At 43.8% G+C, this 19,794-nt stretch overlaps 1 protein-coding gene across 4 annotated transcripts in view; it reads right to left on the bottom strand.

Annotated features, from left to right (window-relative positions):
* PALM2AKAP2 (PALM2 and AKAP2 fusion) overlaps positions 1–19,794 on the bottom strand; it is a 564,113-nt gene that overhangs the window by 510,355 nt on the left and 33,964 nt on the right. For all 4 annotated transcript variants that reach the window (XM_048223130.2, XM_057313652.1, XM_048223131.2 and 1 more), the window contains exon 4: positions 14,229–14,331. In XM_048223130.2, coding sequence (XP_048079087.1) covers positions 14,229–14,331 — 103 coding nt within the window. The remainder of the gene's footprint in view (positions 1–14,228; positions 14,332–19,794) is intronic.

The raw sequence follows: 19,794 nt of genomic DNA, 5'->3' as shown, positions 1-19,794 counted from the left end.
CCCCCCCAGTTAGAATCTACATCTTAACACTCTCCCCAGATGATTTTTATACACATTAAGTTTGAGAAGTATTGGCTTGGAGCATATAGTAAACATTTATCTTTATTCAGGAAGCATATTTATTGAGTGTCTTACTATCAAATGTTAAATACTGTACCAGGAACTGGAAATAGCAAGATAGATATAATTTTTCCATGAGAAAAATCTGTGATTAAAAACCTGTAATAGTTAGAATTAATTGTGCACCTTAAAGAGGTAAATTATATGGTTTGTGAATTATATCCCAAATTTAAAAAAAAAAAGAGTATGGCAAATCAAGAATCATAGATCATGCTCTAAATTCCAATAGAAAAGTTCCAAGGAGGGGCACCTGGGTGGCTCAGTCAGTTAAGCGTCTGCCTTCGGCTCAGGTCATGATCCCAGCATCCTGGGATTGAGCCCCACCTCAGACTCCCTGCTCAGCAGGGAGTCTGCCTGCTGCTTCCCCTGCTTGTGCTCTCTCTCTCTCTCTCTCTCTCTCTGTGTCAAATAAATAAATAAAATCTAAAAAAAAAAAAAAGGAAGGAAAGAAAGAAAGAAAGAAAGAGAGAAAGAGAAAGAAAGAAAGAAAGAGAAAGAAAGAAAGAAAGAAAGAAAGAAAGAGAAGAAAGAAAAAAGTTCCAAGAAAGAAGCACAGCACACAAGAGTGTGGACTTCGGAAACCGATGCATCATATTAAAATTTTACCCTTTCCATCCAGTGAACGCTATGGTAGAGTTGTGTATAAGATTCAATGGTATACAAAGATGAGAACTAACTCTGAGTGGTAGAACAGAAAGAAGGTTTAAGGAGGAGGCTGAATTTAAGATTGAGCTCAGTAAGCAGAAATTTACAAATCAGGACAGAAAGCGGATCACTGGAAATTTACCAGGTGGAGAATGTTGGGCGGGGTATCCCAGTCTGAAGGAATGCCACCAGGCAAAGCACATACATTCAAAGGCATGTGATGTGTTAGAAGAATGTCAAATTCTTCGGAAAGTCTTTGGTGCGCAGAGCGTTGGTAAAAAGGCAATTACCTGGGGTAACTGAGTGACTCAGTCGGTCACTTGATTTTGGCTCAGGTCATGATCTCAGGGTTTTGGGTCTTGGAATCAAGCCCTACCCTCACCCCGCCCTGGCAGACAACGTGCTCAGCACGGAGTCTGCTTGAGATTCTCTCTCTCCCTCTCCCTCTGCTCCCATGGGCTCACTCTCTCAAATAAATAAATAAATAAATAAATAAATAAATAAATAAAATATTTTTTTTAAAGAAGGCAATCACCTCAAGGGGATTGGATTATTGGAACTTCTTGCTTTCTCAAATATACATTTCCATAAGTTTGAAAAGTTAATGAAAAAAGAAATGTCTAAAATTCATTATCTAAACTTCCATCTCAACAGAGAAAAAGGAATGCAAATTAAATGCAAAGTACATAGAAGGGAGGAAATACTAAAAATAAGAGCAGAAATCAATGATATAGAGTATGGTCAAACAAACAAAAAAAAAAATCAATTAAACCAAAAGCGAATTCCATGAAGAAAATCAGTAAAATTGATAAACCCTTAGCCAGACTGCCAAGTTAAAAAGAGAGATAACACAATTACCAATATTATAAATGAAAGAGGGATGTAATGATGGACAGCAGGGTGACGATCGTTAATACTATATCGCATATTAGGAAGTTGCTAAGTGAGTAGATCTTAAAAGTCCTCATCACAACGAAAAAAATAAAACACAACTGTGTATGGTAAGAGACGTTAACCTAGTCTCATTGTGGTGATCATTTCACAATACATACACATGTCAAAGCATTATGTTGTACACCTAGAACTAATATAATATTATATGTCAATTATACGTCAATTTTTTAAAAAGAAATGAAAGAGGAGAAACACAAATTAGCAATATCGGAAATGAAGGACGGACTCCACTATCATGTTTGCAGTCATTAATGGGACAAAAAAATATTATAAAAAGATTTTTGCCAATAAATTCAACAACTGAGATGAAGTAGACAAATGTTTTGAAAGATACAAATTAACAAAACTGACTCAAGAAAAAATTAGGAAACCTGAGTATCCCAGTATCTGTTAAAGAAAATAAATTTGCAATTTTAAAACCTTCTGACAAAGAACCCTTCAGACCTAGCTATCTTTACTGATAAATTCTATCAAGCACTTAAAGAAGAAACAATATCAATTCTATGCAAACTCTAACAGGGAATACAGGAAAAGAGAGTACTTCTCAACTCACTTCAGGAGACCAGCACTACCTTGTGCCCTAAAGCAGGCAAACAATTTGCAAGAAATGAAAAACTGAGACCAATATCCTTATAACGCAAACACAAAACTCTGTAATAAAATTTAAGCAAATCAAATCAGCCAATGTATAAAAAAGGTAACACATCACGGACCAAGTGTTAACAGATCAAAGGAGAAAACTCACATGATTTGCTCAATCAATGTAGAAAAAGCACTGGACTAGACCACAATTTCTTAGAAAGTTACGTATACACATGACACAGACTCTGCAGTTCTACTCCTAGGTGTTACCCACGGGAAATTAAAACCTATGTCTACACAGACTAGTATGCAAATATCCATAGCAGTGTTCATCGTACTAACCAAAAACCCAAAACAACCAATGCCCGTTAACAGGGGAACGGACACACAAAGACTATATCCATACAGTGGAAAACTACTCAGCAATAATAACGATGACCTATGACACACGCAATGACATGGATGAATCTCAACATTCTTGTGCCCAGTGGTAGGAGCCTGACATAAAAGAGTATATACTGTATGATTTCGTTTCTATGAAACTAGAAAAAAGACAAATCTACCATGACAGAAAGCGGACCCCTGGCAGCCTAGGACCAGGGGCAGATGGAAAATTGACTGAGGAAGGGCACAGGGAACATTGTAGGAGGAAGGAAATGTTCTATAGAGGGATTGTGATACTGATTACACACACGTATAAATACGTCAAAAGTCATCAAATGTACGCCTGGAAGAGGTGCAGTTTCATATGGAAATTATACCTCAATAAAACTGATTTTTTTTTTCTTTTACAAAAGCACATCCATGGGGGTTTTCATTGGAAAAAGGAACTGTCCTTACAGCGTCTTTCAGATGCTGGCTATGAGTTTGAGCTGACCATGGAATGTTCTGGTATCACTGGTGAGGTCAGAGATGCCTGTCTGCTGGGGTTCTGGTGGCCGTTTGAATCCTAACACACACATCAGCGCAGTGGGGACAGACAGCGTGGCAGATGCCGCCAGCTCAGTGAAAATGTGAAGGTCTCAAAGTACTGGCGGGCTCTGGTTTACATTTTTGTGCTTGGGTCATCCATGACGGTTCCCAGATAAGCGATATCAGCCTGGCTACATGGGCATGGGGATCAAGTCTCCAGCCACTTTTCCCGGAACCTTCTGGTGCTGGTGCTGGCCCTGTAGCAAAGAGGGGTGAAGAGGGATGAAGAGAAAGGCATCCAGAGAGAAGGAGAATATAGCTTTAAGAGCCGAGAGTTCAGTCTGTTGGCACAAACCCAGCTAGGCAGGATTGGGTCTTTCCTAGGGAAGAAGTCAGAGTGATAACCCAGGGTTCATGGCTAGGATGAAGGGCAGAGAGGCACACGGGAGGCTAGCATCTTTAATATCCTTTCTACGGAACCCCTAGGGCCTGAGGAAGACACACCCTACATGTCCCAATCCCTACCTTCTCAGAGCTTCCGTCCCAAATCCGCCTGTGCCAGGCCAGCCCCTGGCACACACCTGTTGCCTGAATTACTCTATTCAGACACAGAGCTGCTGCTCCATTGAACTGGGTCCTTTCCTATTCTTTCCCATTTCCAGTACTGCTTGATGGTCACCTATGGTCCTTGGGGTTAGAATGATGGCCTTAGAATCAGTTGCACTCCCCCATATTCTGAGAAGGAAAATAGAGACTTGGGGGGGGTGGGATTGACATCCCAATTATGAATTAAAGAAGTTTAGATCCAACGCATCTGAGTTCAAATCCCACTCTCCCATTTACTAGCTGGATCAAACTGGAAAAAAACTCCTCAAGGTCTTTGAGCCTCCTTCACCTTAACTGTGAAATAGGTACAATGACCCGTGTGTGCATCATTGGGTTGTCCCAAGGATGACACAAGACAATGTGCACCGTGTACCTGCAGGCTGTCTAGCACATCGCGGGCCACCAAAAGTGGTCCTGGGGATAGGAGGGAGGCAGAGGGCTTTCCTGGACACATCTTACTGCCTTCTCTGGTCTCTGCTCCTAAATGGCTGAACTGCGACGTTTATTTTGGTTACTTACTGCTCATTAGTGTCTTTTCTTCTTCCTTCTTTTCTGCTTGTCTTTATCTAAGTAGAGGAAACTGAGTTCTCAACGGTAGTTTTCTGGACCAACCAATACCTTTCGCCAGCTTTAGAACTGAGGGTGGTGGTGGGGGAGTCAGTGACACCCGCGGCCACAGTGGTAACATTGTTGACATTCAATCTCGCCTACACAGGCAGGCTCTGCCCTCTTTAGAAGCAGCAAGGGGCCGGGAACGCAAAAAGGCTCAGATTGCCATGGTCCCTGGCAACCTAAACCCACACACAGAAGCCCCTGGCACAGCGACCACCACTGTCTTCCTGGGCAAAGTGTTCTCCCACCACGGCCTGAGCGAGCAGGACAGACGAGGGGATGAAGTTTGTTCTCACAGGTCTCAGCCATGCCTGGAAGAGAAATTGCAGGCAGAAACACGTGCAAGAGGCTTTCAAACTCCAGCCCAAGGCACCTCTTTATCAAGAGCTCTCGTTCTTCCATGTAACCTCAGTAACTGGCCCCTTCCAACCCCTTCCTCTAGGTGGGGCTCATGAACCACAGATCACTACGACTGATGCCTGGTTACTTCATCTGTAGGGGTTTTGCGCATCATGATGTCATTTGCATAAAGGGCCAACTCAAAACTCAGGAAGCCAGAAAGGAGACTCACACCAATTGTCCTTAGCCAAGACCCCAGGTCATATTGCACCAGTGTCCTTGGCTCATTTCCCTACTGTGATCCCAAGAAGGTCAAAACTTCACAGCTTTCTACTCAAATATATTCCATGTGCTTACTACTAAAACCTAATAACCGTCTGTATTCTGAGACTACAGATTTATCTTACAATTGATACTACTCTTCAAATGACATCAGTCATGGCCAACACTTAGTGAGCACTGCTATGTCCAAAGAATTGTGCTAAGTATTTGAGACACACAATTTCACTTGGTCCCTACCACATTCTATGAGGTAGTTACCATTATTATCCCCACTTCACAAAAAAGTTAACTGAGGCTCTGAGACTTTGAGTCACTTACCCAACTAGTAAATAACAGAGGAGGTATTTGAACCCAGATCTGTTCTAATTGTTATTCCCATCACCATTCTGTCATCGCTGGTTATAAAGCAGAGAACCTTCTCTCTTAGCCCCTGTGCTGTGGGTACCATTTTCTAGTGATCGAGATACATGATCTCCTATTGATATATAGACAGTGTCCTTCTCTGTGTTCACAATGTGGCTCTACCCTTCAGGTCCAAGAAGGGTCTCAAGAAACAATTTAATCTGGTAGTTAAGTTACTGCCAGAGAGAAAAGGAAATTAGTCATTCGGATGAAATACATTGCCATTTTTCAACCCTATCTTTGGAATCCTGATGCATGATGGTAATGATTTGCCACGTGTGGCAACTGGCTGGGCTTTGATCCTGCTGCCATTACCCGGGTTCCGTGCACTGCAGAGCCACATAGAGGGTCTAGTGGGGCAGAGCAGGGCTCTCAGAGTCACCGCCTCAACTTTCCTGACTATGCTCTGATGCCTCTGCTCCCTGCTGCAAACCTCGGGGGCTTCCCCGGGATGCTTGCAGAGCATGTGGCAGAAGAGTCTTAAGCTCGTTCCTGAGAAAAGCCTGCACCCAATCTGCAGATTCCCCGCCTGTCCAAGAAGCCGGATTTGGTGGGAGCAAGGAGTGGGTAGTAGGGGAGCAGGATTTTGTTACAGTGAGAGTCATGAGGCGCTTCCTTATTCAGAACCAGATATCCCAGTCCTCTTGCATCACGCAGGGTCAAAATGTAAGTGTTGAGGAAGTGCACGGAAGGACAGGTGATGTGAGCTAGGGCAGTGGAAAAGGCTTCAGAAGCAGAGAGCTATAAGCAAACGGGTGTGGTTCGGGTAAGAAGGCCATGCCTGGAAGAGAACGGATGAAAGATTATGCTGGATGAGCACCAAAGGGAGACGTGGGAGGCATGCGGGGTGGCCCAGGACCCCATGGGAGCCTGAGCATCCAGGCAGGGTGGGTCTGGAATGAATGAGAGGAGGCGGCAGGAAACAGGGCTGGGCCATGAGAGAAGTGGTTTCTGAGGACGACCAAACTCAAACGCAGGGTGTGCTGGACAGACAGGAGACAGAGACGCTGAAAGCAGCTGGGTGTCAGTTCAACTCCGTTCTGACAGGATCTGCCTGGATCCTGTCATTAGATCCCACAGGTAAAGGACTCAGTTCTGCAAGACTGCCCCTCCTTCCACTTCAGACACCTGTGCTTCTCACCAGCTGGGTATAGATCAGAGGTTCCAACAACCCCCTTGCTCAGGTTCGATTAATTTGCCAAAGCAGCCCACAGAACTCAGACATTTTACTTACTAGATCGCCAGTTTAGTATAAAAGTATATGACTCAAAAGCAGCCAGATAAGCGAGATGCAGAGGGCAAGGTACAGAGAAAGGGCTCGGACCTTCCATGTCCTCTCCAGGCGCTGCGCTCTCCCCAAATTTCCTCCTGTTCACCATCCTGGCAGTTCTCCAAATCCCACGTTTTTGGATTTTTTTATGAAAGCTTCATTTCACTGTCATGATTGATTAAATCATTGGCCATTGACAATTGATTCAACCTCCAATCCCTCTCCCCTCCCTGAGGTCAGAGGGCGGGACTGAAAGTTCCAACCCTCTAATCACAGGGTAGGTTCTCCCGCCAACCAGCCCCCATCCTTAGAGGCCTCTCAAAAGTCACCTCATTAACAAAACAAAGGTACCTTTATCACTCTCAGCACTTAGGAAATTCCAAGGGTTTTAGGAGATCTGCGGAAGAAAGGGGAAAGAAGCTCAAATATATATTTATTATACATTTTTTAAAAGGTTTTATTTATTTATTTGATGGAGAGAGGGAAAGAGAGCACACAAGCAAGGGGAGCATCAGGCAGAGGGAGAAGCAGGCTCCCCGCTGAGCAAGGAGCCCCGTGTGGGACTCGATTCCAAGACTCTGGGATCATGACCTGAGCCGAAGGCAGATGCTTAACCGACTGAACCACCCTATACGTTACACTATCACAGGAGACAAGTGCCATCACTGTGTCACCTCGTCACATAGGCCCAACACAATCCAACATCGCTCCCAGCCCCCTGTAGATGCACCCAACAAAGGTCACCGGCAGGCAGTGAGGTTGCAGTTGATTTGCACAATGTAAAAAAACAAAAAAAAACAAAAAAAGCCCATCTGTAAAATTTTGTCCCCACCCTGCATCTTTCCTTGATAAAACAGCTGGAAGTTTACATTAGGTTCACGGCCAGGAAAAGGAGACTTGACCTTGCAGTCCTCCTAGGCTTTTGCCTTCTCTGTACCTACCCACTTCCTAGAGCAGTAGTGCACAGTGCCTTCGGGTGCCTTCCAACCAAAGGCATGTTGGGCTTTGGGAAGGGGCTCATCCTCCTTCCTCAGCAGGCCTGGGAAGCAAGGACCTTACCCCAGCCTGTGCTGTTGCACCTCCTTTCCCTCAACCAAGATGCACTGGACTTGCATTTCAACACCATTCCACTGCCTGTTGTCCCTTGGGGTCACATTAGAGTTTGCCAAAATCTTTCTTGTGTAGTGCAGGACTTGGCCCCGAAGACCGCTCAGAAAAGAAGCCTGCTCAGAACTGAGCCTCCCAGGGTGCCTGGCTTGGTCAGTGGAGCATGCGACTCTTGATCTCAGGGTTGTAGGTTCAAGCCCCATGTTGGGTATAGAGATTACTTAAAAATAAAAATTAAAAACAAAATTAAAAACAAAAAAAGAACTGAGCATCCTAAGATGGTCACCTCCTGGAAAAACCCATTGGGAAACTCTTCGCCATCTGGGAACCCTCAAACATGGAGATACAGGAGCCCATTAACTTGGATCTTTCCGAGCAGGAGCCTATTTCTCAGCAAGAATCCCCTCCCTTGCCACCTCCACCTGCAAGGGCTTTCTGCATTTCCTAACAGTTCCTGGAACCTCCACCCTGACCTAGAGGTGTGGCTTCTCAGGACTGTGACAGTTATTTGAGATGTTTGTTTCGTGTTCGGAAATTTGAATGGACCTCTGGGAACAGGAGCCACTCTCTGCTGGGCACCTGTACGTGCAGGTAAGATTGCTTCTATTCCCTTCCCCTGGGTGACGTCATTCAACACTCCCAGAAAGACTGAGAGGTTGGTTCCATTAGGTCCAGTTTGGATTAGAGGACCCTGAAGCACTAAGAGGTTAAGTTGCTTTTCTGAGTTCACAGGGCTAGGAATTGAGGGCGGCAAGATCCTCTGTCTTACTCTGAAGCCCAAACTCCAGACACCTATGTTCCGGGGCAGGGTGATCCAGTGTGGAATCCACGAGCCAGTGCGGTAGCTACTGACATTTAAATTTAAAACAAGTAAAATTAAAAATCCACTTCCTCAGTAATCATAGCCACATTCCATGTGCTCATTAGCCACACGTGGCTAGTGGCTACCACGGCAGAGACTACAAATACAGAACATGCCCATCCTTGTGCAAGCTCCCAGGACAGCCTGCAACGTGATGCTTAATCATTTATGCCCACACCTAGGCATGAGGCGAAGTCACCGCCCTGCCTCACTGTCCTCACTGCTACCCAGTGCATTCACTGAAATAGCCCCAAATGCATCTTTAGAGAAGCACGACCCTAACTTGCCTTTCTTTTCTCTCCGCCATCTCTCTTCAGTCTCCAGGAGAGCAGCAGGAACCCTCACCGTAGAGTCAGAAGGGAGGAATGAGATCTGAGTACTAGGAATGCATGTCCAGGCCTCCCCGCACACCCTGGCTGTCCAGCAGGAGAACTGCAGTGAGGGAGGTCCCTGGAAACAAGGCCTCTACTTGCTTCTGGGAAGGTTAGTGTTTTCATTAAGCCATGAATTCCTTTTGGCTTCTCTATACTCAGAGCTTACATCTGGAAAAGAAACTTCATTCTCTGATCAGCTACCATGTGGTTTCTTTCTACAAATAAACTTTGCTGAAGGAATGTACCCAGCACATGGCCCGTTGCCCGCCCCCCATCCCCCGTCTTCACAGCCCCCAGCAGCATTTAGAGCCACACTCTACAAGGATATCCAGTTCTGTCCCTGTGACTCTCCCACTCTCAGGACCCAGCATGGAGACTGCCCCCACTCTCCCCATCTCTGCCTCCGCAGCCAGCCCCATTTCGCATCCTGCTCATTTCTGGTCCAAACAGCCTCCTGACACTGCACTCTTTTCCTGCTGGCTGTGGGTCCTGCTTCGCTTGTTCCTCTGTGACCACCCCCTACTCCAGGGGGGTGGGGAATGGGGTGAGCCCTGCTTTTTGGCTGTGTGCCTGTTCACTCACGATGAAGTAGAAAGCAAGATGCCGAAGTTCTTCCCAACACAGTACTGAGCGTACGTTCTAAGCCTCACGCTGCTGTGACCAAGTCAGTTGGGGCACCTGACCATGATTTTCCCTTTTCCTGACTGTGACCTTTCCTCCGGCTTCGCTTCTCTTATCAGACTCAGTGTCAGACAGGAGGTTGTCAATGGACACACCCTCCCTACAGTCAGCCCCTCTGGAAGGGCTTCTTTCCAGGTGACTCTGGCCCCTCCCTCAGCTACGGACCTGCTTTACCTTTTGGACCTGCAAATAGCAGGCGTTAAGGACCCTTCTCCTGTTTAACGACAGAGAAAGCAGAAGGAAGAAGAGCAGGATGAGGACAACGCCCCAAGAAAGGTGGACTGGAAGTTAAAGTATCTGCAAAACATTTGCTAATGAGCCACCGTGGGTCTATATTCATAACTATTCTGCTACTCTAAAAACAGCCCATATAAGCTGATAAAATTTTCAGTTGAAACCCTTAAAAAAACAGGCAGAATTTATGAAAAGGCAATGCTCACACACATACATAGATGCGTCCACATGATAACTGAAATGTCTAAAATGGAATATGTTCAATTTTGTTGAAATAAACGCAAGGCAAATAAAATGCAAGTAACTATGAGTGCCAGTTCTCACCCGTTAGATTGGCAAAAATTAAAAATAATGATCATTCCTCATGCTGGCAGGATGTTTTGCCAAGAACTGTGAAGGGTCTGGAATGTTATGTCACTTGCATAATTTTTGTACTTTCTATGTGTGGATACAGTACAAACATGAGGGGCTTGGATTGGGAGGGGAAGCATTCTTTACTGATGCAACCAGATGAACAGTCAGAGTAAATCGCAGGGTCAGCCCACAGGCAATGCTGTGAGTGCCACAGCAATTTTCTCAGGAGTGGCAGGTTTCACTCCATAGACAAGGGATGGAAGAAAGGATTTCCTCCATTTGTATACAGGAGAAGGGCGGCCATCCCCGTCCTCTCTAGAAAGGAAGGAGAAAAACCTTGGCTCTTTGGAAAGCGGATGAGAAGGATCCTGGCTTCTCACTCTACCCTTTGGAACATAAAAACAACTCTCCAAGGGCCAGCTACACCCAGAGTCTCAGGCTTTTACCATCAAGGGATGTCTCCAAGGTCTGGGCTTCATTCCTTTTGAAATGTAAATACCTGGCAAGATAGCCGTCCAGTATTCCTGACACTTAAGAAGCGTAACAGAAATCTAGTCCAGGTTATAATCATTGGTCCCTCTTGGAGAGATAAGAGAAGTTTTATTACCCTTTTGGACTAGAGGAATTAACAAAAGCCTGCAGATCTAATTCTCATACAGTGTGAAAAGCAAAATGTGCCTAGGAGAACTGAAGTCAAACATTCCCTGGCTTTATACCATGTACATTCCTCTGTCTCAGGAGGCTAGGGCTTTTTATAGGAATGCCGAGAAGTCCAGAGAAGGTCTGTGTCCCCACAGAGGGTTGCAGAGAAAAAAGAGCATTCTTGGGCTTTGCTGATAGAACTTGAATTGTGATAGCTCTTTGGGGAAGTAATCTAGCAAATCTATTCTGACCACACACCTTCATACTCTAGAAATCCCACTTAGGGAATGTAACAAATAGAAAGGAAGCACAAGGTTAAAGACTGTAAGAATGCAAATTGCAGAACTGATAGACATGGTAACGGAAAACAATCAAAACACTAATCAGTATGAAATACAGTATAAATTGCTAAAACAATTACACCATGAAATATTACACTGGGTTTTTTTTTAATGGTTATTCTATATTTTGTTTGACCCGGAAGAATTTCCATTATGTACATGAGAAAGGCAGATGCAAGAGAACCATTTGGAAAACCAATGAAAAAACTTACATGTACATGATTATACAACCAGGGAGAAAGATAAGGGAGGATCGACTTTTAATATCAATTGCCTTTGGGAAAGTGGAGATGAGAAAGGAAAGAAAAGAGGAGGGTAAGGCTTAAATGCCGAAAAAGAAAGAAAGAAAGAAAGAAAGAAAGAAAGAAAGAAAGAAAGAAAGAAAGAAAGAAAGAAAGAAAGAAAAGAAATAGGCATGGCCCCAATACCAGTGGAAAATTTAGGACATCAAATTCTGTGATGTTGCCGAAAGTATATAGAAATTGGATCTGTTCATCCACAAGGAGTAGAATAGGATATCAACACATGAGAATATTTGGGGACTCAGATTTATTTATTCACTCAACAAATATATTGAGTGTGTGCTCCGTGCCAGACACTCCTCTCGTCCCTGGAGAGACCGTCCTGGGCAATATCCTTGAGCTCATGGAGTTTACTCTCTAGTGGGGAAAATAGGCAGTGGTTTATGGTGAGAATGTTTTCCACTCGGGGCTTGTGCCCATGGTCCCTGACTGTCTTCCTTTCAAGGTTAATTTCTGGACCCTCTCTAAGAGGACCAACACCAAACACAGCACTCTTCTGTGCCACACAGCACAGAGTAGAGGAAGTGCATCCATACCTCCCTTTTTCCTGGAAACATACGCTGTGTTATGCATAGAATAAAACTGTTCTGGAGGCGGTAAAATGTCACAGTGAAAAGTATACAATCCAGAGTCAAGCATTCTGGATTCCGCTCCCAGCTCTCCTACTTCCTAGCTGCATGGCCTTGAGCAAGTTGTTTAACTTCTCTGTAACCTGACCAATAAAATGGGGACAATAATTCTACCTAGTCCCATAGAGACAATACATTTTAAAGACTTAAACAATGCCTGGTACATAATAAGAACTAAGAACAAAAACAGAAACAGAAACAAAACAGCTCTTGCAAGAAAATGCAATGGGAAAAAGTCTCTTCAACAAATGGTGTTCGGAAAACTGGACAACTACATGCAAAAAAAAAAAAAAAGAGAGAGAGAGAGAGAAAAGAAATTGGACCACTTTCTTACACCGTATAGAAAAAGAAACTCAAAATGGACTAAAGTCCTAAATGTGAGACCTGAAACTGTACAAATCCTAGGAAAGAGCACAGAGAGTAATTTCTCTGACATCGGCCATAGCAACATTTTTCTAGATATGTCTCCTGAGTCAAGGAAAACAAAAACAAATAGTAAACTATTGGGACTACATCAAAATAAAAAGCTTCTGCACAGCAGAGGTAACAACCAACAAAACTAAAAGACAACCTACTGAATGGGAGACTATATTTGCAAATGACATATCCAATAAGGAGTTAATATCCCAGATATATAAAGAACCTATATAACTCAACACACACACAAAATAATCCAATTAAAAAATGGGCAACAGACATGAACAGACATTTCTCCAAAGAAGACATCCAGATGGCCCACAGACATAAAAAGATGCTCAACATCTCTCATCATCAGGGAAATGCAAATCAAAACCATAATGAGATGTCACCCCACACCTATTAGAATGGCTAAAATCAAATACACAAGAAACAAGTGTTGGCAAGGGTGTGGAGAAAAAGAAACACTTGTGCACGGTTGGTGGGAATGCAAATTAGTGCAACCACTGTGGAAAACAGTATGGAGGTTCCTCAAAACATTTAAAATAGAACCACCATAGAATCCGGCAATTCTACTTCTGGGTATTTACCTGAAGAAAATAAAAACACTAATCAGAAGGACATACGCACCCTTATGTTTATTGCAGCATTATTTACAATAGCCAAATTATGGAAGCAGCCCAAGCGTCCATCGACTGATGAACAGATAACGAAGATGTGGTATATATATACACAACAGAATATTATTCAGCCATAAAAAAAGGAATGAAATGTCATGGATTTATGTCATGGATGGATCTAGAGAGTAAAACGCTAAGTAAAATAAGTCAGTCAATGAAAGATAAATGCTATATGATTTTACTAGTATGTGGAATTTTTGAAACAAATGAACAAAGGAAAAGAGAGGGAGAGAGAGAGAGACGAATCGAGAAACAGACTTTTTTTTTTAAAGATTTTATTTATTTATTTGACAGAGAGAGAGACAGCCAGCGAGAGAGGGAACACAAGCAGGGGGAGTGGGAGAGGAAGAAGCAGGCTCCCAGCGGAGCAGGGAGCCGGATGTGGGGCTTGATCCCAGGACCCCGGGATCACGCCTTGAGCCGAAGGCAGACGCTTAATGACTGAGCCACCCAGGCACCCCAAGAAACAGACTCTTAACTCTAGAGAACAAACTGATGGTCACCAGAGGGGAGGTGGGGTGGGGGATGGGGGAAACAGGTGAAGGGGATTAAGAGCACACTTACCATGATGAGCACTGAGTCAAGTACAGAATTGTTGAATCACTATATTGTACACCAGAAACTAATGTAACTCTGTATGTTAATTATACTGGAATTTAAAAAGTAAGAAATAAATTTTTAAAAAACCCACACAGAACGAAATATCCTTTAAAAAATAGCTCTTATTGTTGCTATTACTATGATAGCTTATTACTATTATTGCTATGGCTACTAACTGAAGGGTCAGTGGCCCTCTTACAAGTTGACTCACAATGAACTTGTAGAATTCTGAGGGCCTGGTTAAACTTACAAATTGTCTCTGCTCTTCTCTTAGCACGTACCTCCTGTTGGCAGGCAGGGAGACCGAGGCAAAGCCCGTAGTGAGGCACTGCTGCTTTGAATCGTGCAGTCCAAGCAGGCTTTTCTGAGGAGGTGATAGCTGAGCTGAAAGAAGGAGACAGAAAAGATATTGTCATTATTAAGAAAATGAGCTTATATGAAACAATACATATCCAACTTGAAGATACTTTTGGATTTACTCTTAACTGAATCAATGAAACATGAAATTTTTGACATCTGGAATATTTGTCATAGGATGAAAAAAAGTAATTTATTTGTGTTAATGTTCTTTAATCTTTTATTTTTAAAAAATCACACAAAAACCATTTTTTGTATGTTATTGAAATAGATAATCTTATCATAACACACTGATTCATAATTAACAAACCTTGTATTTTTTATTATGTCAGGTTTTTTCAACAGGAAATCTCTAAAACTTTGGGTATAACCCTATCACAGAAAAATGATTCCTTGTTTATTATTATGGTCACTCATCATTTTAAACTAAGTAAAGTTATGAAAAATTATTTTTTAGATTTGTAAAAAGAATAACATGATTTGGAGAATCTCCCCAAATTCCAAGAAACTGCCATTTTTGGTTCTTAAATCCCTAAGATAATTATCTATCAGGAATTTGGAAGCATTGCTTCCTAGTGGGAGGAGTCACACAATAATATGGAAAATATGAATACACCAGAAAATGTCAGGTGGTGGTGTTAGGAGCTAGGAAGGAAAAGAAAGCAAGATTAGAGGTTACAGAGAAATGAGGGTTGCTGTTTTAAATAGGGCAGTTGGCGATAAAGGGAACAGACAAACAGAAAAAGACACCGTACGAGAATCTGAGCAAGTCTTTGAGCAATCACAAAGGAGGCAATGATGGACCATGGACCCACGGAGGTGGTCCTAATGAGTTTCAACTTGAGAGCTTGACGTTGGGGAGTGTTCCCGCAAGGAGGGGAGGAAAGTGCCTCCCAGGTGCCAGGCACGGCATGCGTGGAGTGAGGGGAACTGGACCCACGCTGGGTGTGGCTGAAGCGCGGGAGAGGTAGATTGCAGGGTCCAGAGAGGTGGACCCGGGACAAGTGCAGGATGCCTTGCATGCCGTGCTTGGGAGTTCAGCGTTCAGGGAAACCACAATCATATCCTGGATCTGATCCCGTTCATTTTGTGGAAGGTGCCTCAGGCAGCCTGACTGATGGACTGAAGCCTTCCTTCCCAAAATCCCTACCAGGATCGTAGCACAGACCTCAGCAGGACACGTACGGATGTTCCTGCTTTTGCCTTCCCACTTGCCTCTTGTATTCCATGCTGGGCTTGTGCTAGGTGCTATGTCTATAAACACAGGAGGACCTGGACCTCATTTTTAACCTGAAGAATCTAGAGGTCTTCAGAGGGAGGCAGACAGATAATCAAAACAATACCCCAAGTGGTTAGAGGTGCTGGGACAAACGTGTGACTCACTCCATGACACTATGAAGCAGGTAGTGGGGAGAATGAGGACAGGATGTGTTAAAAATGGGTCCAGAGTAGAGGTGATACCTGAGCTAGATAGGAAGGACATACTGGCCAGGCAAAGGGCAGATGCTGTGGCGGTGGGAGGTGAAGTCAAAGAGCACCAAGGCTGGACCACCACTGGCCTTCAGAGCAAGGTTCAAGGTAGAGATTGATTGCTACAATGTGGGGACTGAGGTTAGGGATCCATCAGAACACCATGTAACGAGGTGAGAGACCAGGGTCTATTGGATAATTATAATCATGGAAGAAATCTGCTCTAAATTTAAGTTTTTAAAAAACTTATGTTAATAGTAGTACAGAGGACAGATTTGGAGAGGACATATTTTTAAGCTTACAATCAGATATACCTAAAGTTTTAGTGCCATGGTGAACTCCAGAGAGTTCAAAGCTTTGGAATCCAAGGATCTCACCCGAGGTTCACACTCTGTCACTCCCCAGTTATGAGGCCTCAAGCAGCTCATTTAACTACATTGAGCCTCACTGTCCTCATCTGTAAAATGGGGATAATAACCCACTGCGCACAGTTGTTAGGAGGACTGAATGAAACAAATTGTGTGAAGGCACCTTGTAAATTTCACAGAACCACACAAATGCACACATTTGTTGTTGTTTTGCTCTGAAGGACTTTTTTTGACAAGGTATTACTATAATCGAATAAAACTGATAATAATGCTTAATGTCTGTAGAGTAAAACAGGGAATTTGGAGATGGCAGGGTTGGTTTTTGGGTTTCGAGTGTTGTTGTTGTTGTTGTTGTTGTTGTTGTTGTTTTTGAGGTGACAAGATGTACTGGGTAGAGGGAGCTGGGCCTCAAAGTTAAGGTAGATCCAGATGACAGGCTATACTGGCTAATTGTCAAGGGCAAGACATAGGAGTCCAAACCAGAAGATCAGTTAGAGAGGGCAGCAGAGGCAGAAGTAATCCTCACAAGCCAAGGTCCATACTAATTCAAGGTCTGTCCCAGATAGGTGTCTATCCAGGCAGCAGAAAGCAGTGATGGGCAGAGATCTGAGCCACCAGGGTAGGTGGTATGAAAAGAGTATGACGGCTCTTGAGGAGCCCCCTCTACAAAGATGTGGGTTTATTCATTCAACAAATATGTAGTTGGCGCCAATTATATTTTAAGGTCTAGGAATACAAAGTTAAATGAGTGAAGGAGCTTACAATCCAAAGAGGAAGACAGACATGAGAGATAAAACTAACACAACCTGATAAAAGAAACAACAAAGAGAAACACAGAGTATTCTTGGAGCACCAGGAGGAGCAGGTAATCCAGGCTAAGTTGTGTCAGGGACCATTCTGGAGGGCGTGATGACTGAGTGGAGTTCCAAAGGATGAATTGGAGTCAGCCAGGTGAACCAGATACATTTGGAGGGCATTCCAGGCAGCAGGAACAGCCTGAGCAACAGCGGGAAACAAGAAGCAGGAAACACAGGCAGCCTAAGGAAGAGTGGCTGTGGGTGATGGATGATGGGGAGGGTGTGGGGGTGAGACTGGAGACGTTGACAAGAAAGCTCCCTGGTCCAGCCTACTGGGACGTCATCCTGAAGGCCATAGGGAGCCACAGAAACAGGAAGCAGGTGAGTGTTAGGACAGGCAGAACATTACTGAGATCCGAGTTGCTATGACTGAGGGGACAATGCAAGGGACTTGGACACAGAGGAGGTGGTGGGCCAGGAAGACACAGAAGAACAAGGCAGGAAGCTGCATTAGGCCGGGCTCTCCAGAGAAACAGAACATACACGGATTTAAAAGTGTGTGTGTGTGTGTGTGTGTGTGTGTGTGTGTATGAATTTATTGTAAGAGATTTATTGTAGAGGCTGAGAAGTCCCAATATCTGCAGGTGACAAGCTAGAGACGCAGGAGAGCCAGTGGCATAGTTCCAGGCCAAGTCTGAAGGCCTAAGAAACAGGAGAACCAATGGTGTAAACTCCAGTCCATGTCTGAGCCCAAAAGCAAGAGAAAATTGATGTCCCAGCTCGAAGAGAGTCAGGCAGAGAGAGCAAAATCTCCCTAACTCCACTCTTTTGTTCTACTCAGGCCTTCGATGGATTAGGAGAGGCCCACCACTTTGGGGATGGCAATCTGCTCTACTCATTCAAATGTTAATCTCAGCCAGAAACACCTTCGCAGACACACAGAGAATAATGTTTAACCAAATATCTTGGCACCCCATGGCCCAAGCAAATAAATTATGTGACATATAAAATTAACCATCACAGAAGCCCTACCAGAATCAAGGTCCCACAGTGGAGCATCTCCAGCTGCCTGATGGACTTGAGCGCTGAGCCCCCGAGCTGATACTTGGAGCGAGGCCAGATGGGAAGAGGACCACACGTGGAAAGGGAGTCAGAAGGAGGTCAAAAGTGAGCAACAGAGCTATTAGAAATTATGATCATTAAGGAGGACACATATTGCATGGTGCACTGGGTGTTATATGCAAGTAATGAATCATGGAACTTTACATCAAAAACTAGGGATGTACTGTAGAGTGACTAACATAATATAAAAGAAAATATTATTTGAAAAAAAGAAAGAAATTATGATCAAGATACAAATCTATATTTATAGACAGAGATGTCCACTCCATATTGTCAAGATAAAAATGATTAAAAGGCAGCATTTCACAATGTGTGTGAAACAACCTCATTTAAAAATATGCGGTGTGTATGTGTGTGGGTGGATATGCGCACCTAGGCGAAAGTCTGGAAGGATAAACACATACGGTAATTGCAGAGTTTCTCTGGGTGTTGGAATTCTAGGTGACTTCTACTTTCTTCCTTATGTCTTTCTGAATTACCTTTATTTTCACGATTGGCATGCATCATGTTTATAGATCAGAAAAATCAATAAAACTATTTCTGTCTTAAAAAAACAACAACATTACAACATGCAAATGAGCATCTCACCAATTTATCCTTTGCTTCCACCCTTGGTGGTTCCTCAATGATCAAGCTCCTTGGCCCAACCCACAGGATCTTTTGAGATATGGCTACTACTGTGGGAATATTTGCTCCTGACCACTGTTCTAACAGAATAGCTTCCCATCTCACACTGCCTCCTCCAGCAACACTGAGCCAGTGTATCCTGGACACACCCTGCTGTTTGACTGAGTCTTGGCTCCCACTCTCCCCTCTCCCTGCTAATTCTTTCCCCCTCTTAGTAATGAATGATTACTCTCTACAAGACTCAGTCCAGGCACTTCTCCTCCTGGAAGCCATTTCTAGATGTCCCCCATTAGCGGCCCTACTTCAGCCTTCCATGTACGCCTGATGCCTATCTCTACCACCGCACCTTCATGCTGAATTGAGGGATGTGTGTGTCTTTCTCCACTACTGGATGATGTGTCTTTTCTGTCTCTCTCCAAGGTTCTGGTCCACAGCCAGACTCAAAACTTTTGGGTGACTAAATGGGCTTTTTGAGTGACCTATAAGAAGTGGGATCCAGGTTGTATTTTATCATGGCAGGTAATGGGGGGGGGCGGGCAGGAAAGATTTACAAACAGGAGATGTCAATACTCGAATTCACGATAGTAGTCCCTCTCCTCTCTTTCTTTTCCTGTTTTGTCTTCTGCTCTCCTTTCCTCTCCCCTCTCCCATCCCCACACCCACCTTCTTCCTTTTCTTTCTAGAGAAGTGTTTCACAAATTTTGGTGCACAGAAGAATTACCTGGGGAGCCTGCTAAATGCAGATTCCCAGGCCCTGCCCACGGTTCTAATTTCCTAGATCAGGGATGGGGCCCAAGCATCTGCATCTTACTTAGCAAGGGTACGAGATGATTCTATTCTGACTTTGAAAAACACTATCTTAGAAAACATAGGATTCCTCATTTTCCTTGTCTACTACCATTAACTAAGGGAGATGTGAATGTGTATATCTACAACATTGCCCATTTCCCAGTCATACTTCCTGATCCTACAAACTCAAATCCATCTCATGGATTCAAACCTCACACATGTTCTGGGACAGAAAGCAGCTTTCTGTGTGGTTTGAAGTGTGTACTCTGGCTGAGCAATGCCTCCCCAAGTCCTCAGTGCACCTGACTCACAAGTGT

This window comes from Ursus arctos, unplaced genomic scaffold, assembly GCF_023065955.2.
Source record: "Ursus arctos isolate Adak ecotype North America unplaced genomic scaffold, UrsArc2.0 scaffold_18, whole genome shotgun sequence".
In the NCBI taxonomy this organism is placed as follows: Eukaryota; Metazoa; Chordata; class Mammalia; order Carnivora; family Ursidae; genus Ursus; species Ursus arctos.
Note: the sequence above shows the minus strand (reverse complement) of the source record. Positions and strands in the feature narration are given on the sequence as shown.